At 38.5% G+C, this 24522-nt stretch overlaps 2 protein-coding genes across 5 annotated transcripts in view; both read right to left on the minus strand.

Annotated features, from left to right (window-relative positions):
* samd13 (sterile alpha motif domain containing 13) overlaps positions 1-10224 on the minus strand; it is a 23860-nt gene extending 13636 nt beyond the window's left edge. The window contains exons 1-3 of the mRNA XM_048252578.1: positions 10051-10224; positions 5135-5210; positions 4847-4958 (exon numbers count right to left, since the gene is read on the minus strand). Coding sequence (XP_048108535.1) covers positions 4847-4958; positions 5135-5172 — 150 coding nt within the window. The 5' untranslated portion in view covers positions 5173-5210; positions 10051-10224. The remainder of the gene's footprint in view (positions 1-4846; positions 4959-5134; positions 5211-10050) is intronic.
* A 359-nt stretch (positions 10225-10583) lies between these two features.
* prkacba (protein kinase, cAMP-dependent, catalytic, beta a) lies at positions 10584-23806 on the minus strand. 4 transcript variants are annotated; one of them, XM_048252302.1, is made up of 11 exons: positions 23331-23806; positions 19051-19059; positions 18081-18142; positions 16412-16540; positions 16156-16254; positions 14713-14795; positions 14420-14546; positions 13956-14051; positions 13719-13841; positions 13439-13603; positions 10584-13030 (listed from the first exon to the last, which is right to left on the minus strand). In XM_048252302.1, exons 1-11 carry the CDS (start codon positions 23374-23376, stop codon positions 12905-12907), a joined length of 1065 nt encoding a protein of 354 aa, XP_048108259.1. In that variant the 5' UTR covers positions 23377-23806; the 3' UTR covers positions 10584-12904. The 4 variants fall into 4 exon arrangements, with proteins under 4 accessions (XP_048108259.1, XP_048108257.1, XP_048108260.1 ...); XM_048252300.1 differs by lacking the exon at positions 23331-23806 and adding an exon at positions 19834-23312; XM_048252303.1 differs by lacking the exon at positions 19051-19059.
* Positions 23807-24522: the final 716 nt, after the last annotated feature.

Below are 24522 nucleotides of genomic sequence, written 5' to 3' on the forward strand. Positions count from 1 at the left end.
TGGTTCATGTTTTTGTGGTTACACCGTGTTGACAATTTTACCCAAATTCAATTAATACTCTTTCAAAATTAAATAAATCCAAAACTTTAAGATTAGGGTTTGATGAAAATGATATTTGGAAATAATTTGTCAAATTATTTTCAAATTTTAAATGTATGTAACCCATATGTACACAAAAAAATGAGCGTAACGTCATTGACCCACATATACAGGGTTGGGTAGTAACTGATTAGAACGTAATCAGATTACAAAAACCAGGAAGCTATAATCAGACCAGATTACATAAAAGAAATGTGTAATCAGATTATAGTTACATTGTCGAAGATTAAGCTTACTTGATTAGATTTTGATTATGTTTTTCAATACATAACATAGCTTCACATCATGCAGTCAATATACAGTGTACCGTATTTTCCGGACTATAAATCGCTCTGGAGTATAAGTCGCATCAGTAAAAAAATGTCTAATGAAGAGGAAAAAAACATATACAGCGGGTAAAATAAGTATTGAACACGTCAACAATTCTTTCAGTAAGTATACTTCCAATGAGGCTATTTACATGAAAATTTCATAACCCATATAAAAAAATCCAAACATTAAAGTCCATAGGTAGAGTTATGTGTAATAAAGTGGAATGACACAGGAAAAAAGTATTGAACACGCCTGCTGAAATATCTTAAATACTTTGTGGAAAAGCCTTTATTCGTAATGACAGCTTCAAGGCATTTCCTGTATGACGAAACTAATCCATCACAGTATTCTGGTGTGATTTTGGCCCATTCTTTTAAACAGATAGTCCTTTAATATTGAAGATTCCAGGAGTCCCTCTTGTGAATCCTGATCTTTAGTTAACTTCCAAAACTGTTCAATTGGATTGAATTCAGGGCCTTGATTTCCTTTCTCTGAAATCAATTGAGAGTTTCCTTTGCTGAATGCTTTGGATCATTGTCCTGCTGGAAGGTCTAGCCATGTCTCATCCTCATCATCCTGGTGGATGTAAAGATTCTCCCAGAACAAAATGACTCCATTCATCATTCCTTTAACTGTATGAAGCCTGCCAGTACCATGATGCCACCACTTCTAAACCTCACTGTTGGTAGGATATTTTTAGGGTGATGCACAGTGCCATTTCTCCTCCAAATACAGTGTGTAGTATGACATCCAAAAAGTTAAATTTTGCTCTCGCCTGACCAGAATACATTCTCTCAATATTTCATAGGATTGTCCAACTGTTGTGTAGCAAACTTTAAACGAGCTTTGACATGTTTTTCTTCAGCAATAGTCATGCGGGATGAGCGTGCATAGAGGCCATGGCGGTGGAGTGCATTATCTATGATTTTCTCTGTAACAATTGTACCTGCTGCCTCCAAGTCTTTCTGGAGCTTTCTCCGAGTGGTCCTTGGCTCTTGGGCTACTCTTCTGACTATCCTTCTGACTTCCTGGTCAGAAATGCATGGCCAGTTCCTGTGCATGGCCAGTTGATGGATGCTGCTTCGGCATCGGGCTAGACATTCAAATGGTAAATGGTGTAAAACAGTGATTTATTTGCATGGCTAGCCCGATGCCGAAGCACCACCATTGAAAAAGCTGTTGGTAGCATCGGCTAACTAGCGCCAGATTTTGGAGTGCAGGGGACAAGCCGAGATGGGCTATGAGACATACGTTCACACTCGGTATCATGTTTCAACACACTTTAGGTCAATTTCACACCGGAATTCTCCTTTAACCAGTATGGACATTTAATCTGGAAAGACAAGTTTTTCAACTACCACACAGAATAGGGTGACCAGACGTCCTGGTTTAACCGGGACAGTCGCGATTTTGAGTTGCGTGTCCCGACAAAAGCCTCTAAAATGTCCCGGTTTACACCAACCACTATTAAAGTGTGGTCTTATTATAGCCCAATCATTAACTAAACCCATGTAGAAAGACATTCGATAATGTGTGTGTGTGCGCGCATGTTTCAATCAATTGTAACAGTCTGCATAATCTTTGCAGCCCATCTTACAGTGTATCTCTGTAAACATTGTTGCAATCGTCATATCTGTCTTGTTTTAACGGTTAAGACAATGCTGAAGAGAAAGTCATCATTCTCAAAATAACTTGGCTGAGTTTTGTTTTAAAATGTTTTCATGCATGTCTGGATAACGGGTGAGGAATGTTTAGAAGACAGACTATCGTAAATCCTCAAATTATGGCCGGGGTCTTCTTAGGCTGCGCAAAGCACAGGCCTTTATTTGGGGCAGGCTTGTATTCGAGGCAGGCCTTTATTTCTTACGTGTGTTTTATTGTGAGACATGCGTTTTGTTTGGAGTGGCATACCAGCAAGCTATCAAAAGCAGAATATGTTGTTGATGTTTGGGATTTAATTTACTTTTGAACTGTTTGATTATATTGCTAAATGTTGGGACTGATGGGCACTGAAATCTGGGGGGTATTTGATGGTTCACAATTAAGTTTCATGTAGTTGGAAGAGTGTCGGAATTTCCACCCGCTGTTTATTGCGAGACAAAGCGTCCGCTTTCATTCATTCATTGAACGTGCACTGTGCTGTAATGGAAACCTTATTGCGTAGGCCTACGGTAGCCTAAATTGAGTTATTCTTTAATTATGCATGATTTACTTTTTTATTATATGTGTAGGATGGAATGCCTCGCGGCAACAATTGTGTTTAAATATAGGCTAGTACTGCTTCAGCCTCTGGCAAGCTCAGAAGGGGGCGGCAAACGACTGCTAGCTTGAGAGCGAATTGTTGGAGACCCAGTGTAGGACAACGACTTTTCATTGGCAACAGTATTAAACCAACCAACAATATAAAATATTAAGAACTCTTTTATTTCATTGAGTTAAATCAAACAATGTAGGCAATTATTACTCCGGCTTGTAGGCTATTTGGGGGCCAGCCTTTATTTGTCCGAATCTGAGGCCCGGCTAAAATTTGAGGATTTACGGTAGGCCTATGCACGCGTGTTTTAGGTATAGTGCAAGCCCTAATCTCTGACTGAAAGTGCACAGAACTTGTGCATTAAAGGAACACGCCACCCAATGTCAGTAGTAATATATGTTCTTACCTTAACTTTCACGAGTTGAGTCATACCTCTCCCGTGTCAGTACGTGCACTCAAACGCTCTGGTGCACGGCGCGAACGTGTTAGCATGTTGCTATGCTGGCGGGCTCAGACGTAGCCAGATGTAGAAGTAATCAAAAACATCCACGTTTTCCCGACTTACATACAGTTGCATGAGTAGCAAAACTTATCATCCATCCGCACCAAAGTTTTTTGACCAATTTTCAAAACCGCACCCGCCCACCATCCGCTGGTTGTTTTAATGTAGGCCTATATGGGTGATGCAGCGCTGCTGACGTGAGGCTAGAAAGCTCTTGTCTGTTTTAGAAAGACTGATCCAATGCAGCAAATATATTAAAAGGCTAAAGTCCTACATCGACATGTTGCCTATTCTGCCAGCTTGTGCCAATATATCGTCCAAAATGCTTGATTGCATTGCATTCTCCACATTTTTAGCTAAAAACATGCCAACATGTTTTATTTGGAGACTGTTTTGCGAGACAGAGACCGAGTTTGTTGCTGATATTCTGGGGATAGGCTACAACATAGCCAATGTAGGACTTTAGCCTTTTAATATAGTATTTGCTGCATTGGATCAGTCTTTCTAGAACAGGCAAGAGCTTTCTAGCCTCACGTCAGCAGCGCTGCATCACCCATACATTAAAACAACCAGCGGATGGTGGGCGGGTGCGGTTTTGAAAATTGGTCAAAAAACTGGTGCTGATGGATGGCGGATGGATGATAAGTTTTGCTATGCAGTTATGGTTGAAATAATAGCCCATCAGCGCATCTCTAGTGTGTGTGCCTCTCTCTTGCTCAGAGGGGAGGGGGAGGCTGAGGGGTCGATCAAGCATGGATTCTAAACTCTGTTGTGGATAGGATCTACAATTAGGTGTTAATTAATATTACTACGCTAGGTCAAAGTACTCCCAAGTGCTATTGCGCCACACATTGTAGTTCTCCTGTTTATTCGCTTGGAAAATCGCCACGTTTCATATTGTGTGACCGTAGACATTTTTTATCAACTACTCATGCAACTGTATGTAAGTCGGGAAAACGTGGATGTTTTTGATTACTTCTACGCCTGGCTACGTCTGAGCCCGCTAGCATAGCAACATGCTAACACATTCGCGCCGCGCACCAGAGTGTTTGAATGCACGTACCAATGCGGGAGAGGTATGACTCAACTCATGAAAGTTAAGGTAAGAATATTACTACTGACATTGGGTGGCGTATTCCTTTAACATAACAATATTTAATACATTTTCCCGGTGGTGACACCCCCGAACTTTTGGGCTTAACCCTCTAACCGTCCAAGTCGCAATATTGCGACAAGCGTCATTACTGAATAAAACAGACAATAGACTCGAGTACAGTGTAAAATCTCATTTGTACTCTTTACCACTAGTTGGCAGACATCCAGAGCTTCGATTCAAGCTCTGACACACAAAGACGACATACATTTCCTCCTTTAAAGTGAAAAACAAAAGGAATATTGGTGGAACAATGTTTAGTGTCTTTTTTATTTAATGAGTTTAATTTTGAGTATTTTATTTTGAAGAAATCCAAAAATATTCAGCTTAAGTTACATTACTTTTGTAATCCAATGGATTACATAACAGATTACAAAAATTGACATGTAGTCTGTCTGTACTCGGTAATGGATTACATTTCAAAGTAATCTGACCCAACACTGTCTACAGTTTTTGAAAATCAGAAGTCAATGGATTTAAAAGCAATTTGTTATGCGCAACGTGTTTTTTTTCCCCTCAGTCTTACCTGATCCTGGAAAGCGTTTGCTTGTTCCTCAAACCCAGTAGCTTTGAAGTAATTGACAACATCAGCGACCGCCCACAGGGCAGGGTCTGGAAGCTCACCATTCTCCACCGTGCTGTCAGTCACATGCAAGGCAAACAGATCAAATTTACAACAACTAGGTTAACTAACTAGCCCCGGGGAGCTTTTTCAACAACTTGAATCAGTGACAAGCCTGGGTAAATTAACCCAGAATACATGGTGTACGTTCTAACAGTACTGATGGGAGAAAGAAATATACATAAGTCGTACCTTTTGATGTCCACAGACCCGTTCGCTTTAGTCTCCATGGTCACTACAGAGGAACAGTGGGTCACCTACAGGAGTTCTGTAAGAGCAAATCCATCTATGTTACAGGAGCAATAGGCCTTCAAGACCACCTAAACCACCCTACAGTTCAATTGACTTACAATGTCAAGCATCAATAGTAATAACAAGTGCCCAGCTAACTTCACATCACATCAGATATAAAAAGGTATTTCGAATACAAACCTTAAAACACAGGAAAGGAAAAAAGATAGCCAGTTGCTTAGCAACATCATTGATGGTGGTTGATAGCAACAAAAAAAGCAGAAACTAAAATACAGGCCCCCCACCTATCATATAAGTATTCTGTCTTTAATTAATAAAATAATTCATAGAAATAGATTTACTTGGTGTGATGTAATCAAACTGCCTATGCCTGAAGTGTTCTTTCAGAGCACATTTAGTGAAAAGGTTGAGTGGGACAGTTTGTCGCAAATGTAGAGGCTGAGGCTCCCCGACTTTGTCTGTGCTTAACCATAGACTGTATATATAGAACTGGACAGTGTGCCGTCTGTTAAGAGTGATGCGAGCGCTAGTCCAGAGCCCCCTGGTGGCTGGTTGCAGTACAATGTGTAACTCCGCCCATCCCCATGTATTTCAATGGCCAAGTAGCCAACTTTCCGTGTCACTTTTCTCCCCTAAAACTATTTTTGTATCTACAACTTTTTATTCGAAAAAATAGTTTTGAAGATGCTTCAATACACACAATTTTTCTTTTCTCGCTGAAATTATTTTTTTTAATGTTATATTAACAAATCTAAAAAGGGCGTGTTTACACCTATGATTGACAGCTGGCTGGCTGCAGACACGACGCTTTGTCCATTATGTTTTAACGTCTAGGCTGCAGACACTACCCACGTCATCGCTCACTTATTTTAACGACACCTGATTTCGCCACAATCTAACCTAAATAAGTGTTGCTGTTATTATCATTAGGCTATATCTTATCACAGTCTGACTAAATACAAAATTGATAGTCATACATTGTGTAGTTGTTTGTAAGAGACATCGTTGTTAGTTGTGACAGATTCTTTGTGAAAAAAGATATGTGCTGTTCTTTCGTAGATGCTAAGTATATTAGCTCATAGCATGCTACATCATGCTAGCATTAGCCAGTTGATAAGTAAAGTAAAAGGGCTCTGCTATATTGAAGTGACTGTAAAAATATGAGAACATGGACCTACTACATCAGGATACTCTAAACATAAACTAAACATTTTACACATAATCAGGAAGCTACTTTGCCGTTCAGTGTGTGATGTGTTTAAAGTGGTACTACGTTTAAAGAAACATTTTTATTCTTTGTTTCAAGTGCATAAGAAAATACCACATTATGATGATGGTTATGGTTACCCTTAACAAATACAAAACAATATAATACTTAAAACAGGAATCAATCAATAGCCTAATGAAATAAACAATGAAAATGAGGGGGGAAAGCAATAATAAATAATAATGCCCATTCAATCAATAATATAATAACAATAACATGGTAAGACTACATTAAGGAGAATATCAATAATAAACAAATGTCAAATTAATCAACAGCCTATAATGAAAATAAAACAGTACTACTGCATACAAACCATAATGTATAAGAAGTGCTTAAAAGACCAAAAAACTATCACAAGAACTTAAGAGCACTGGGCAACTCATTCCACCAACATGGAACCACTGAGGAAAAGAGTCTTGAATTTGACCTAGCGTTTAAGACTGGTCGACACAATAGACGCTCATCAGAAGACCGCAGTGGGCGGTTGGGGATGTATATCTTGATCATTGAATTAAAATAACAAGGAGCAGATCCAGTCAGTGTCCTATAGGCCAAAGTGAGAGATTTAAATTTAATTCTGGCTACTGTAGGGAGCCAATGGAGAGTAACTAGGAGAGGAGTTACAATGTGTCCTCTTTGGCTGATTGAAGACCGGCCATGTTGCAACATTCTGAATGATATATCCCACAAAAGAAATAAAAAAAAAAAACAATCAATACTGATTTAGTATCAACCAATAATTATTCTGATATTAATATTCTTGTAACGTCTACATCTTTGTGTAGACTACAGTTAAATACTAAGCAATGGCCTCTTGGTATATGGTATTTAAGTATAAATATGGTATTTAAGTATAAATACTTAAATACCTTAATATGGTATAGTCTACGTGATACACAGGACTACACAGTAAACCCATTTAAAAAGCATCATTTCAATATACCCATTTAAAATAGGCAAGGATCATGATTCAATAACATTTGGGGTTGCTCACAGTATACCCACCACTGCAACTAAATAACTAGACTACACCACTGGTTAAATGGCGCATTGCAATTTACAATTTGTGTGAGTTCAGGGGCATACAGAAAGTTGAAGTTTGGGTGACATCAATAAAGAAAATAGAAACAAAGGGATGTGTACAGCCTCAAGTATGAATGATGTCACATTAACAGAAGGTTCAGAGCAGCGGCAGACCTTTCTTGGTGCCACGCAAGTTATTGAAAGTCATGTGTTTTCAGAAAGTAGTGGTGCTGTGCCATGTCCCATGTATAAGGGGCTTCAGGTTGATCCAGTGACGTTGGGTGATGTCAGGGAGATGGATGTCAGGGGACTTGGAGAAAGGAGGAGGACATGCCACCTCATACCACCCCAGCCAAACCACTTCACGTAGGCATTCCCTTGCTTGCAGACTAATGTAGACCATGGAGACCACCTTGCCGCCACCTCCAGTACATTCAGCCATCTTACCTGCAAAAAGGAAAGTTACAATAAAGTTAGTCAGACAATTTTACAACATTACAAAGCATCTAATCAGGCACTCAACACCACTAGTAATACCAATTAATTAAATATGTGTGCTAATGTTAACTACACATTTAAATATGCGGTGGGAATGTTATTAACTTACGTCAGCTTGAAAAATAACGTTATCAGTATGACTGATCATGGACGTTAGATGACAAACTAAGGTCTTTCTCAAATGTTCACCGATATCCCTGGGAAGTGACTGGTTCTTGGCGTAGTGTTTAATGCAGGCGTTTCATTTATCGATCATTCACTTATGCGGTCTACAACTACCAACCTATTTTTACCGACCTACCATCACAGAAGTAGCTCTAACAGAGGTGTCTGTCGTTAAAGTTAGAAAAAATGCAACGCTGGCAAACTGGCTAGTACATTAACATGACGGGTTGATGAGGTCCATGCTTCACATTACGTTAACGTTAACTTGCGTTGCTTTATCACATCATACCGTTGCTTTATCACATCATATACTGTACTGACTGTCTAGTGTTATTAATCCCCATGTACAGTCAATGGTTACTCCATGTTGAGATGGCATAGATTAAGATTGAGATATTTGAAAACAGCAACAACTAATAAAACCAAGTATATCATGCATCGACTGTTACGGGAGCTGTGTGCTAATCTTCACTTCAACGACTAACTTAGCCTCCCGTTGACGGTAACGTTAATGTAGCTGCTAACGTTAGCATGTAATTCGCTGTCCGTATTTCTGTTGTTAGATCATTAGTATTCACCATACTAAATTGTCACAGTCTATAATCAACATAATAAGCTCTCTTAGACGTATTTAAGAACAACAATAGACAAAAAAAACTTTTGAGTTGATACTCAACACTTACCAGACAAGAACAAACCGATTGTTGTTTGTACTATTTAACTCACAGCCGCAAAATTCATCCAGCCAGCTAGCCTTCGGCGCCGAGTCGACTTGCGTTGTGGAAAGGAAAAGGGGGCGGGTTTCACTTGACAAGGGGCGTGTTTAACTCGCTGAGTGGCAACTGAGTGGGCGTGCCTGACCGCGACTCCTCTTCACTGCGCATGCTTCAACTTCTGCTGCGCAGCCGCACTTCAAATTGGTTACAAATTTTCCAAGATGGCGTCGCCTCAGCGGCTTCAATTCCATAGAACACTGCTGAATGCAACCACACTGTCCAGTTCTATATATACAGTCTATGTGCTTAACAGATCAACATTGTACCCATATTATCGTAGTCTACATTCTGATACAATGTTATTCTTGCATATTTTGATGCAATATTTTGCACAGACAAGTTTCTCGCGTGTCAAAGTTCCACGTCAATGTGTGCAGTATTCTAGTAGTTTCAGCTAGTAAGTAGTCTCAGCATTGATCGTACTAACGTCGAAACATTTCCCCCTGAAGCAGATAAATAGGCCTGCAGACATAAGGAAAACCTTAACCTTACAGAAGGGTGAAACTGCCTATTGTTTTCCAATTTCACGTAGATCTAAACATAAAGCTTAACGTTGTCCTACGACAACTAGAAGTTCGAGTCTTTAGATTGCATTTTTGCAACAGCAATTTGAGAAATGTGTGACATTATATTGACGTTAGCTTTTTTGTTCCCGAATGAATAATTACAGTTAGAAAACCGACTTGAGGTTAGAGAGCAGTTTAGCGGCTAGTAGCCAGATACCAGTGGGTATCCTAAACATACGGTGTTGATGCACTGTCTGTCGTTTAGAAACGATGGCTATTACTCGTGTGTTCGCACTTTCAGTACGGTGTATTTGGTTAAGCTAGTCTTACTTAGACCAAGCGGATAAGACAGCTGACTAGCGACCAACTTGCACAGCTAGCAAGTTAGCTTACATTATGCTGCTAACTAGCTAACTTCGCAATTAATCATAACGTCCGTTGCATGTCACCCATCATAACTTTAGTGATAGAGCAAAGCAGTTTTAATTTCAACTCGTTTGTTAACAAAACACACCAGAATCTATAATGTTAAATGTCAACTGATGAGATTCATCTAGTTAACTGGAATAGCTAGAACTATAAGGTTAATAGCTGATTTTAGCTAAGTTATCTTTCACTCACCTTTCATATTATTTCGGCTCAGTTAATCAATGGTACATGGAATCTTCTAAGTAACTTTCTGGCTACGTTTATTAGTCTAATAGAGCAGAAATATTTGCCCTCAAATGTCTTTCAATGAGGGTGGCATCTAACAACTGCAGCCTGTGTGTGGGTATGGCAGTTACCTCGTCAGATTTCAAAATAACTCACTGGTTAACCCTTTCTGAGTGGAGCATTCTCATGATAAATAGCATGCCAGCCATTCATGGAGAGTGATAGAGAGAGAGAGAGAAAGAAAGAAGTAGCCTACCTTACATTTGTTGTGACCATTACCACTATGTTTCCTTCGAATCATGACTTAGCCCTACATGACCATGTTCATTTAAGTATACTCTTTTGATCCCGTGAGGGAAATGTATTATGTTCAACACAGGCCAACTTAATCAGAACTCATGTCTCAGATATACAAATGTGTGATTTCAGCAAAAGTCTGGATGAAATCAAGCGAAATCCTGACCTGTGAGTGGAAACAAATAAACCAGAGATACTGAGAATGGTTTTGACATCTGTGTTTTTATTGGGAAAATGCACATACGGAGGAACCATGTAGGCCTATGAGAAATAAAGGTTATGTGGGTTTACAGTATGTGACAGATGACAAGTCATGGTAACAATCCACAAACGTTAGTCTCAGATTCCCTGTAATTACATGATTTATTCCAAAAACACAAATCAGCTACTCACAAAACTATATGGAATACACTGTACTAATGTTCATCTTGAATTGTCATCCATTTTTTGTTTGATAGTTAGAGCATTTAAGACTCCTGCAGCAACTATTCAGCAGTATATGGACAAGGCCTATTTTGTCACAATAACATGCCAGCTGACACATAAACCCACTTTTTATGACCACAGACAGTACCAATGACATCTCAAGATGCACCCAAAATATTGGAAAACACTGGAGTCCCCCCTGTAGCAGGAACTGGAGGGCTTACAATTTCCACAAGTACTTTGAGAATCCAGCCCCAGATTCAGATTTCAGTTCAAGTTTATACAAAAGGAAACTGATCGTTTTCTAACAGAAGCCATTTTGTAAGAGAAAAAACAAAGCGGTGAAGAGGGTAATGTGGGTATAGTTTTTTTTCGGGACAGCGCTAGGTTACCAGGTGGCATTACTTAATTACAGAGGTCAGTCAAAAAAAGTAACTGAAATTAGGCATTTGAAATGAATAAAAAAAAAAATCTCACATTTTTCTGATGATTACTGACAACATACTTTGCTTACTTACAGTGCTGCAAGTAAACAGCTTGATGGTGAAATTAAATACACCATGACTGCAAAAATGTACATTTATTAGATATCGAAACATTTAAAAACTGAAATGATTCAACATTAACAGACTAAAATCAAAATGAAAACTCAGCTATGCAAGGTCACTTGCCCTCAAATTTCTTTAAGTACATAATGTTGCAGTTGGAAGAAGACCAGGACGGGAGTGTGTGTGTGTGCCTTAGCATATCTGCTCTACCACATATTGTATACATATATAACAAGCCCCAAAACATCTTTGGAGGAAACTAAGAGACTTTTAATGACATTTGACATTCCTGTCAAAATAAAAGTCAATTTTTGCGCTACGATATCTTATCATAGCTAATGAGTCTGCTCTGAAAACTCCCACCCTGTGGATGACAGGAGAAGCACATGTGCACATGAGGGATTATCTCACTGATATGATTCTGGTCTGTGAGGGGAGAGGGGAGGGGGGTGTGGGGGTTCTGTACAGTGCTTAAGAAGTAGAATACGTCAGGAAAAGGGTATGAAATTAGCTGCGTGTGACTGAAAACTCCTTCATTCAAGTGTATTATTTTTCACTTTTGGTCATAATCTACACTCCACACCACAGACATAAAACACAGACCTTTGGGATAATGGAGAAAAATAATACAATACATTATCGCAAATGCTTTTTGTTATATTATACAGATGCTCAGTATCAGTCTTTTCTAGTTCATTTTGACTGTTTTAAATGTATGTTGAAATGTGAACCTGCTGATAGTAGTAATAGAATGTCAGAATCATAAACAGAGTGAATCTCATTAGCTTAAAAACTGGGAGAGTATTTTGATTGAATAAGTTAATATATCATGATAAATCCCATCTTTTAAATGCCCAGTAGAATGGCTCAAGTACTGTAATACTATAGAACTGTGGAACTTCTAATAAACTACACCCCTACAACAGACACACCTATACACATACACACAAACATAAAGTGCAAAATGATAATAAAGGTAATGTGACAGATGGTCCTGTAACAAGTGCAAACAAAAATAATAAAATATATATAAAAAAAAAAATAATAATAATAAAAAAAAAATACTACTATGTAACAGGCAACTGATGCTGGAAAACAAACAATCTGTACTACAATTTCCCATCAAAACATGTGCACCACCATGCTGTAAGTGAAGTTATTTCAAAAACAGAAAGCCACATGTGCATCATTTCATTCGAGTGGTTCATAGATGCAGTGTCTATTTCAATTACTTATTTTTCTCTCAAGGGGTTAATAATACCACTGGGTATGACTATGAAAAAGCAATAAAAAGACAGATTTCTGTTGCAGCCAGGTTAGCTTCTCCGTAATATGCCTGGGTATTAGGCTGTGCAAAATCCACACAAAGATCTTTGCATTGAAGATCTCATTCAGCCTTATGGAATGAAGGAAGTAGGCATATGTCTGAACATATATATGATGGTCTCAACTTGATCTTGACATAAAATAAAATTAAACTAACATAAAAACAAAATTAAACAAAATCAAAATACCTCAAATTCCAATGGAGTCCTGCTCATTCTTAAATTTTAAAATTCAAGGAATTCCTTAGCACATTTTTCAGTATCTGAGATACGAATGTCCTCCTCCTCATAGTCGTCAAAGTTGCTGGTGTCCCCTGGTCCTCGGCACTTTGGTATAATGGGGGCCTCCACCTAGGAAATGGACATGATTAGTATGTACTGTAATACGTAAGAATTGTAAAATGAACGTAAGGAATGTTAAAATGCAGCAATAAGCATTTACCCCTTATTGTCAATTTTCAACATACTGTGTTATCCCTTTAGCATCATTTTACCATGTGCAGGGTTCCATGAAAAATGATGCTAAGTGGAACCCAGTACGCTGAAGCCTGCTGAAAGGGGTAATTTTTCTGCTCAGTACCACAAAGTTACATAATGCAATACCAAGCATTCTGGATGCACGCTGTCAATGGCAGACACCATTCTCCCTGTTATAAGTCAGTGTATAATTAACTTTAGTTTGAAACCATTCTTTGAGGGTAAAATAACTGCAGTGTTGTTCATATGATGGCACGTATGGAAATAAATAGTGGCACACACCTTCCTCTCATAGATGGCAATCCAATCAGTTGTTGAAAACCACTTGTGGTTTTTGATGTCGTTGACTCCGTTCTTCAGGTTTCCAAAGCGCTTTGTCAGGTCCACCTGAAGCAGGTTCCGAAGCAGGTCCTTCAGGTCTGAACTAAAGTGGGATGGGAATCGTACCTGTAACAGCAGGAGAAATCACAGAAATCACAAATAACGTTTACTTTGAAGTGTACTTTCATAATACAACCTGCAAATCAGAGTGTAAACTCAGTCAGCATATAGTTTACAGTACCTTGCCGGACACAATTTTCTCATAGATCTGAATGGGCTGGTCAGCAAAGAAGGGTGGGTATCCTGCTGCCATTTCATAGATCAGAACACCCAATGCCCACCAATCCACAGCTTTATTGTAGCCCTATTGGACAAACAAAGAATGACAAAAGCATTAATTAAAGATTGTAATGAAGAACCAAAACCTGATTTAAGGCCAACTTTCATGTGTACTGTACTTAACAGACTCTGTCCTTACCTTGCTAAGGATGATTTCTGGGGCCAGGTACTCTGGAGTCCCACACAAGGTCCAGGTTCTACCTTTTACTCTTTTGGCAAAACCAAAGTCTGTGACCTGAAACAGAAAATCATTATGGAAGTGAATTACCCCAAGCAACTCCAGAGTGTTGAAAGAATGGACATTCAGTCAAGAGTATATACCTAGAATGGACTATTTAGTCATCTAGTGTTAGAAAAGAAGAATTCTGTTCACATTTTCAGTCTCATATTAATAAAGGCAACCACTGATGTTCAGTTTGATAGTGGAATATGGCATTCAATTTGTGTAAGCTAGTGTGTGTGTGTGTGTGTGTGTGTGAGAGAGAGAGATACACATATGTTTTAAAAAAAATCTGAGTGGCTTGATGTCTAAATATAAGATCCTCTTCACAAAAAATGACCATATAGTCTATAGAGAAGAAAACTGTTGGATTGATGATTTACCTGAATGTATCCTTGTTGGTCGATGAGAAGGTTTTCAGGTTTCAGGTCTCTATAGATGAGGTCTAACGAGTGGAGGTACTCAAACGTAAGGACTATCTGTGCTGCATAAAACCTGGCATGGTGTTCACTGGAATACACAGGGGGAGATCCACAGTAAGCACAGACAACTAACTGGCTCACAACAGATGGAAAAAGCATTTCTTTACAATATCAGAGAGGTTTGAATTAGAGTAAATGTAAATGATCCACAGTTGAATGAGGATCGAATCTAATTAAGGTAGCTAGCTGTTTACCTGAACCTTCCAATTCGCCTCAAGTGTGAGAACATTTCCCCACCTGGAACATACTCCATCACCATGTACAAATTGGAGTTGTCCTAAAAATGTTTGACAAAAGACTATTAATGGACAGTTTCATTCACACAGTAACAGAATTAGGGGTAAACTGCAAATCACAATTCCTATTCTGCTTATTATACATATATACTGTGTGCCAGCCTATGAATGCTTCATAGCACAGTGTATCATGAACGCACTGCATTCCCACTAAGCTTTCATACAGGAAACACTTTGAATGCTGGCTCACTCTTCATTTGTATCCACTATCAGTCTTAAATACATCATGTGTGCATCTTGTATACATCGTGTACATAGTATGACACATGCACGCTAATGTTAATGTTTTTTATCCTGATGTGTGTGTGTGTGTGAATTGTTAAATTGTTGAACTGTTTTCAGACATGTCCTCCGCACTATATGCTGATCTTTGTCAAATGGATGTCTGACCCTTTGGGTGATTCAGATATGATGCTTACATGCGGACATTATGCGGATATTATGTGTGAACGACACCGACGCACATGAACAGAATCTCTGCATGTTATTTGCTTTGTTCAGATATGAGCTCATTCACATAATGTCCGTCCGAAACTAGGAGGGGAGTAGTGTAAGTTCAGAGTTCCAAATGTTGGGATATGTTGTTCAGATATACGGCCCAACCGCTTGATATATGTGCAGAACATGCAGACTTACACGTATGTCTGAAAGCAGCTAATGTGTCTGCTGCTTCTGATTCTCTCCTCTCACTTCCCTTCTATCCCCCCATACCCCTTTCAATACAATTTCTGGACTGGTGCAATAGAAACAGAAATGCTGAAGGATAAAGAGGCTGTTGTAAAAGCTTCACGCCACCTGGGGAGTGCCCTTCCCGCAATGCTACCTGGGTAGCCCCAATCAGATGGGCCCCCATCATGAGTTAGGATCTTCTCAAGGTTCCTTCCCGTTAAAAGGGACTGTTCTGCTCACCAGTCACTTAAGTGTTTGCTCTAGGGGGCTCTAGGGGGTGTGTGCACTCTTAAAACAGCACAAACTGTGTTAGAAACGACAAAAACTGTGTTCTCCCTATCTGGACATAGGGATGTGTTAAAAAAACAACACAAGTTGTGTTATTTTCAACATATCCGTTTTATGATTTGCTTTAGGGGTCACAGCCTTGTTACTGTTTCATCTGTGCTATATGAATAAAATTGAGTTGAGCTGAATTGAAATAGCCAAACACAGGTTTTCAAACCTGCAGGATATTGACATCTCATTTTGAAGGTGTAGTCCAGCCCTTACAACAGGGTAATGACAGTGTTTAACTAGTCTTTTTCAAAGTCTCCATAATTAAAAAAAAAAGAAGAAAAAAACAATACTTGACTAACGGTAATCATAGACTATGTTATGCTGAACTCTTACCTTGAAGGAATACTCCAGTCTTACAAGAAATGGGAAGGACACTGCTTGCAATATTTTCTTTTCATTTAAGGTGTGCTCTATCTGCTTCAACTTCACCACCTTGGGAAGAGATTTGAAAAAAAAGATCAATTCAATCTAACTTCAATTTAACTTGCTATAAAATGACAGAGAGAAGAAACTTTCTTGCACTCTTTTGATTGGCTGAAATTAGGACTCTGGGAAATATTTGCTGGAAAAACAAACAGAATGAACATACTTTCTGTTTGTCCAGAATCTTCATTGCATAGTACTTGTCTGTAGCGCGATGCTTCACCAGCATAACGCGTCCGAAGGAGCCTGTGCCAAGAGTTTTCAGTCTGTCAAAGTCATCGAGTCGTGTTGTGCTCTAGAGGAAAGATCACAGAGGCTAGCACACTTCAGACTTCACGTCAGTCAAAACGAAGTGACAAAATCACATGTATGTGGTGTGGTGGCTGTGTGTGAGGAGGTTAAGTGCATGCGTGGGGTCGTGCTATCAGAAAGTGAGTTAGATAGATGAGCTATACAGGCCTATACACATCAGATAAGACTTGGACTGTAAGGCTACATGACTTTAGCTGTCTTTGAGAATAATTACAAGAGCGACATCATGACAGTTCTACAAAAGGAAAAAGAGTAATGTCAGGTGTGAAGTATAACTGCATGTTTATTTGACTTAACCTTAAGTTAAGTAAATTGAAAGTGTGATGTGTCTAGGGGCCTGTAGGAGTCTATTGACAAACGTGAGCTACTACCGCTTCTGATGTAATTTTAACTACAAGGTACTAACAAAATCATGAGTTTGATCAAAATATGTTTCATGTTTGAAAACATAATATTTGGGGCTTGCTGAATTCTGTTCTCTTGCACATAAGGGTCACTTCAGTTTCACTACACACACACAGATGGTGCCAAGTTTAAACTGCATATTTTGAAGATGAGAGAGACACATCTTAGACAGAAGGGCTGAATGTACAGAGAGTAGGTATACCAACAACCATCATTGGTATACCAACAACCAACAGCTAAATTACTGCTTATGTTATAGTCATATTCTGCGGCACACTATTGTAAAATATTATTCTACTAATGTGTGTGTCTCATGTGAATCAATGGGTTTCATTAGTGACAGATGAAAAAAAACAAAAAAACAACACAAATATGAATTTATGTAAAAGTCTAACAATGGACCTAAAAACTCACCGTACTGTCATAGAGACATGCCTACAATTCAGTGAATTCCTACTTAAACTCTTGCTTTGAGTTAGGCCTCACACCTTCAGAACCACAGCCTTTAATATTATGAGTCACTATTTTCGATAAAGACATTTTTACATTCAGACAATAGTTACAAACTATGTTTTACAGAAAATTTCCTTGCAATTAAATGATTACATACAAGATTATATTGTTTAGCGGAGTAAAGACTGATGGCTGGATATAGAGACAATAACACTTTCTAAAGTCAAATACAACAAAACAGACTATAAATAGACAGAAAATGACCATATTCACTGTAAGAAATGCCTCTTAAGTTTTTCAAACCTACAATTGACTATTGACCATATCTGAGCAGCTCTACAGTATGTGTATTGCAACGCAGAAAATGTTTAATAAAGTATAATTTACAGGTGCATCTCAACACATTACAATATCATGGAAAAGCCCATTGGCCTGCACATCGGATTATAGAGAGATATTTTGAGATTCTCAATTTTTGATTTCCATGAGCTGTAAACCGTGTTTTTTTTTTTTCAACCGTAATCATCAAGATTATTCTTTAGAAATATTTCACTGTGTGTGTAATGAATCTAGATTATATAAAATAAATAAATTATTGGAAAAATTCCACATGATATTCTATTTTTTGAAGATGCACCTGTATGTCTATACATGTATTATTTTACCTGGGGTGGACATTCCCATTTCTTTAAAAAGTCTTCTTTGGCTTTGGCTAAGAACTCTTTCACTAAAGGATAGAAAAAAACATACATTAACAGGTGACGTTGAAAGGTATGGATAAGGGAAAACTTTGTAAGGTATGGATAAGGGAAAACAGCTACAAATTCCTAAAACATTGAAGTTATGTAAAACATACAAGGTTAAGAACACACAGAGAAGTAATGAGTCCAGGTATCCAGCACCTGTCATTGCTTGTAGACTAGCTAATACATGCATAGCACACAGATAATAACAGGAAGCTCTATGACCTGCCTTCTAGTGTTGATGTGTGAGACATAGTGATGTAGCATCATTCCAGCAAAGAGTTTTCCAACACACTTTACATGAGAATATTCTTATGAGGTCACCTGCTTTTGGTTACCAGTGCAAAATGCTAGCCCCCCCCAATTCAAATTACCGTACAGATTGTTGTTTTGGTCCGTTTCATTAAATACAGCTATACATTCAACCATTTAAGGTTATGAAGCTTCCTACCCTTCTCAGTAACAAAACTGCCACTTTATCACTTCAAAAAAGAAATAAGAAGGGTTTTCCTCATGGTCAACTACCTGCTGTTCAAGAGATCTATCCAAACATAACTACCTGCTGTTCAAGAGATCTATCCAAACATAACTACCTGCTGTTCAAGGAAGCTAACCTCATAGGAGAGAAACAGACTGGTGGGAGTGAAGTGAAATCTTTGCTGGAATGTTCCTTAAAAATGAAAATCCAAGAGATTTCTCAATTTGTCTGACAATTTCATCTCCACCCAAAGTCCTGTGGATAGACGTTTTGCTGAATAAGCAATCTCACTGACAAGCCTGACAATCTGTGCCCTTGAACAGGCTATTGGTGCACTGAAGTAATGTGATCATACTTTTAACATGCTATACATGCTACAATTTAGTGCAGCTCATGGAAGGAAAAAAAGCATACCAAACAGTTCTGAAGATCACCAAGCGTTTGCATGAGAAGGAGAGGAAAGAGACAGCAGAAGAAGACATACAAGTTAAAGTGAGACACATGGGAAAATATGCAGAGGTACACCAGCAGACGGCAATTTTATACAGAAACATACAAATGGAAACTTTCTTTCTTTTTTTCAAAAACCTGTCCAGCCACTGTCTGCAAAGAACAGAAGTCATTTGGGGAGGTCTTTGTCTATGTGGTTAACTGAACACTTCCTGTCTCTTCCTGAGTGCAGTTACAAGTTACATATGAAACTATATCTGAGCTTTATATATTTAATGACTGGAAACATTGGTAAATAAAATAACTAATATAAATCCTGGAAGAAGCATTAGCACATATGAAGTGAGACCATCAATAGCAACTGAGTAACTCATGTGTGATATTCAAAGCAAACACATATTGGTAGATCTCCACCCATTTCCATCTCTGTTGAAACAGAAAGGAATGCTAAAAATAAAATAAGAACCAGTACAATTAAAACCATATATACACATACGTATATTCATCCATGCAAAGTATGATGTGAAGAAAGACTGTGAAGATCCGAAAATGTCTATTTTTACTATTTGTAAGGACAGAGCACATTTGCTATGAATGCCAGTTTTATGTATTAACCCTGTGAATGAAAACAGCTAATTTCATATACTGGAGACAAATTAGGAAAACTGAACATGGAAATAATAAAAAAATAAAGCAGTCAATGTAACAAAATGAAGACGCAGTACCAGATGTTCTATGCGTACGTACTTGCTCTGTCCCAACTCACGGTGTACTCTGAGAAAAGAGGTCCTTCATTTTCTTGCGATTTTTGTTCTTGGCTTCCCTTCCGGTACTTAAAAAAGCGGCTTGCCAACACATCTAGCTTTTGGAGAGCCGTGTTAGTGCCCACCGACTGGCCAAAGTTTGGATCTTTCCCTTGGGCCATGAACTCACGCTCTTCCAGGAGTGCTTCCACCAAAGCAATGAATAGAAGCTGCAAGTGGCCTAGTCTGAACGGCGCACACTTCCTGTTTTGATGTAGGCCTAGGCCTATTTGCAAGACTCTTCAGTTAACCATACGCGCGTGGTTGGTTGTGCTTCCGGATAATGATAATGCACATTTTTTTTCCTTTTCACTACAGGATAATTAGTTCTGATGAACTAAACATAAAGATTAAGCTAGATATGCTGCTGAGCCCCATGTTCCAGAAATACAACTCTGTCTGCAACACTGCAACTAAAAATCATAAAAATGAACCATTCTTTAATCTTTAGGTAAATAGACTAGAACAATCTTTGGCTTAGACACTGTCATTAGGTCAGTACCGAGAGAGCAAAATGCTGATTACAGTTTTTCTCAGTCGCTTTGGTGCATTTTCTATTTTTGAGACAACAATTTGTCTCAAACCAATTAGTGCAAACTGCACCAAATAGTGGTTTACCGGCAAAAGTGAGTATCTTGCTCAAAATATTTGTCTCAAAAGCAAGTATTTATTCCAATGAAACTGTCAGTTTATTCTGCCGGTTTATTCTGCAAGTATTTTCGACCAAAAATGCACAAAACACTATGTTCTGTGTGGCATAGCAATTTCAAAATGACAAATTTAGACATTAATGTGTGTCGGGATTGATTGCAAGAAACTGGATAAGTTTAAAAGTTTTTACAATACTCTACTGTTCGTATGGCAAGCTGTTGACAGACATTGTTACAGTTATAGGCTTTGACATGTGCAAAGAAAAATGACAAATTTACCACAACACATAAGAAACACACCTTGGGCAGAACTGTGCACCACTATAAAGATTTACTGTATAGGCCTTTCCATACATCTTGTTTACGTCCCTGTCTGCTGGGACTGAAATGTATGAAATGTGCTCGACAAACTATGACAACTAGTTTTGAATGTAATGACTCAAGCAATCAAGTAAGGCCTATTTGTTTTATGGGGTAAGACCATTCCACATGGAACCAGTATAGTGCATTTTGACCAACATGATATTGGAAATGTAAAAAACAGCAGACATTTACATGTATTCATTTAGCTGATCCAAAGTGACTTACAGAGATAGAATAACATTTAAGCTACAGAGCTACAGCTACAGCAATACAATACCATTTAAGCTACAGAGCTACAGCAATACAATAACATTTAAGCTACAGTGCAAAGGAGACCATATACTGTAGCTAGGAATAACCACAGCAGACATTTATACACAATTGGTTGCATAGATGTACTAAAGCACTTGGTGTTTGTTAAAGATTGGGAGAAATTGCTTTTATGATGCGCACAAGTGACAAGATGATATAGGGAGTTTGAACAAGCAGTTTTGATAATTTCCATTCCGATCTGACAAATGCACCAAAGTGGCTGAGAAAAACTGTAAAAATGTAGGCCTATACTAATTGTTGCTTCGGATATGAGCATGTGAAATGAGTATGGAAAATGTAAATAAAAATACAAAAACATAGTCTAACCTGGTCTCCATTTTAACGTCAAAGTAATGCAACCCCCAGTTGTACTGTTATATCAATAACATTTGACAAGTGATAATAAGCAAAATAACCTCCCAGGGATAGGCTGAGTGGAAAAGGATCAGCCTGGTATCTGGGTAGATTTATGTGATTGGAGTATTTTTAATCACAAAATAACAGGAACGGGAACGCGGACGCTAACAGGAACATTATCAGATTAAATAAACTGTTTCTTCTAACATTAATTTCTTATCAATAAAATCAGAGAACTGAGAGGGAGAAAGAGAGAGAACATCCATCAGCATCTCCAAAATATTCGACCCACCTAATTATTATTGTTTACATGACTTAGCCATGCTATTGCATGTATTTTAATTTATAGACCTAGGCATATTTCATATTAGAATCATTATTCTACTTTATTCCAAAACTACCCCTGGTTAGCATTCAAAGAATAAACACATGTACACACACTCTGAGTTGTGACCAGATATTATTTAGCACAGAAAGCAAAATTAGCAGCTTGTGTTACTTGCGTTACAACCATCAGCCATCTATCTATGGTATCAGTCCAGAACACACACATAAGCCTCTCCCTCTTTGAGATGGCCCATTGAAAAACCTGAGAGGAACTAGCATACACTACAACTGAAAACATCCCTTAATACACAAGACATTTTAAAACATCATCCTGAAACAATTTACAGTATAGCCTACTGATCTATACAAATACATGACAGCTTATCAAAAATTATATTTTTTGTACCTTTTTCATAACCTAATGTAACACATTTCTTATCATGAATGGTGATCGCAAAAATGTATATGAAGCATAGTGAGACTTTAATGTTAATTGAAGACTTGCTAAGGTAGGCCTAACATTTGTACCCCAGTCTCTGTGCATTTCTGACTTTACATCAATTGTCAATTATTTAATATGCATCCAGTAAGCTACTCTCTACTTTGTGTGTTACACATCTTCACAAAAATAAGACTGCAATATTATTTTAAGGTTATTCAAGCAAAACAATAGTGAAGCACAGCTGCCACATGTCTGACACAAAATACTTCTCAGCATCGCAAGGGTACATGCAACTTACTAGCCTCACACTCAACAATTATTTATATTTTTCAAGTAGGTGTTAGCATTTTAAGTAGACTGATTCCTCTGCTGTCCTTCTGTACTGCTATCTCAAGTCATGCAAGTTCACATAGCCTCAGGGCCTGGGTCAAGTAAATGAAGCATGCAGCATCTGTAACACTGCAACATTTAACCACATTTCTACATTTCTTCTTAAATGGCTGATTAAGGCTTGAGTGGAAGCCAGGGCCTTAACACAGACCAAACCGTGACACCCCCTATACTGGATCAATGGCATATTACTACTGATAGTTCGTGGGCCAGGTGGTTTTCAGAATGGAAAGGTGGCTAGCTGACCAAATTTAGGCCCACTGGTAACTTTATGACGTCAAACCAGAATTGCCTAAAAGGGCATCTCTGTAGCAAGCAACCTGTCACTGATAGCTCGCTAGCTATGTGCTAGTATTGGTATGACAATCCAACATATCAAACGTTGGTTGGCTCACATGTAACGTTAACGCTATACATTCTGATCAACCGTATGAACGTGCAAAATATCATAAGAGATGTTTGTTTACCTACATAACCCCGGTCAACAGTACAGTATTGGAAAGCAGACACGACATTTCACACATTTTATCTGACGTGCAGATATTATTTGGATGTCAGACTCATATGGCACTTAGGTTAGCTAGCATCAGTCTAACTCACCACTTTCTAGTTCGTTGCCTCTTTTGGCGGTTGCGGCGTTTCCCATAATGCACAAGTTAAGATGAAAAGACAGCAAATAAACAGAGGTCTCGGTGAAGAGAAGAGTGGGTCTTGTTACAGCTTTATTTTCTCGTCCTCAGGTAGCCCGCTAGTCCACCCAAAATCAATTGCTGCAAGTAGCCAGCCACCTTCATTAAATGTTAGCCGGGTAGCTGGCTAGCTAGCTACCCGAAAAATCGACTGTGTGGATCCAACTCGCAACACAAAATAATAGCTCGTGATTGATTCATTGATGAAGACAGCTCATCAAGCCTGGCATCACTTAACATTGTATACATTGACAGAATTCCATAACTGAGTTAACCTCAGCTACCACCAGAAAGTGGTGGGGTAGCTAGCTAGTTTGACACTATCAATGAAAACAGTGAGCAAACGTTAGCTGTCTAAGCTTAGCTTCCTCCTAAACAAATCTATGAAGCCCACAGCGGACATGACGTTGCGCTCTGACGTCACAGTCGTCAATGAACGCAAAAGGGCATGTTCTTCATGAGCGGGGTCTCGCCCTGGAAATTAAGGTTTGAATGGCTGCTGTTGGTAAACAACAATAGTCAAAACTTGAGTACAACCACATACAAGTCATCTGGGCTGTACACTACATGCGCCATACACAAATATGCAGCACACGTGAATGAAGCAAATTACGTTTTGAAGATGGACAAACACTAGGGAATTGCTATCATGCCATAGGCCTAAAATTACTCTTTCAAGATGTTTAAACATCTTTAATGTTCAAATATTCAAAGTGAATTGTACAATAATCTCCAGTTTGAGCCAACCTGACTTTCTTTGTGGAAAAAAAGCAACATGCCACACAAACTGTTCAGTGCTTTGGGGAATAAGTTTGTCCTATGTGGATGCAAGGGGCACACAAATTGTAGACCTATCTTGCAGTGGCAACATCAGGTTTTGCCTGCCTTTGTCGGTTTTATGTGTAGGCTTATGCAGAATGTATTGTTGATAATTGTTTGATCTCCTCTGCATTGACTCCTCATTGTTTTAAGGCACTTTGAATTCATGCATGTGATAAATGAATAAATGTAAATGTATAATTTTGTGTATGCATCTCCATCTCCATGACATTTGAGTTGCTACATTTGAACATCATTTGTGCATGTGGCATATCATTTGCCCT

The sequence above is a fragment of the Alosa alosa genome, chromosome 9 (assembly GCF_017589495.1).
Source record: "Alosa alosa isolate M-15738 ecotype Scorff River chromosome 9, AALO_Geno_1.1, whole genome shotgun sequence".
NCBI classification, from domain to species: domain Eukaryota; kingdom Metazoa; phylum Chordata; class Actinopteri; order Clupeiformes; family Clupeidae; genus Alosa; species Alosa alosa.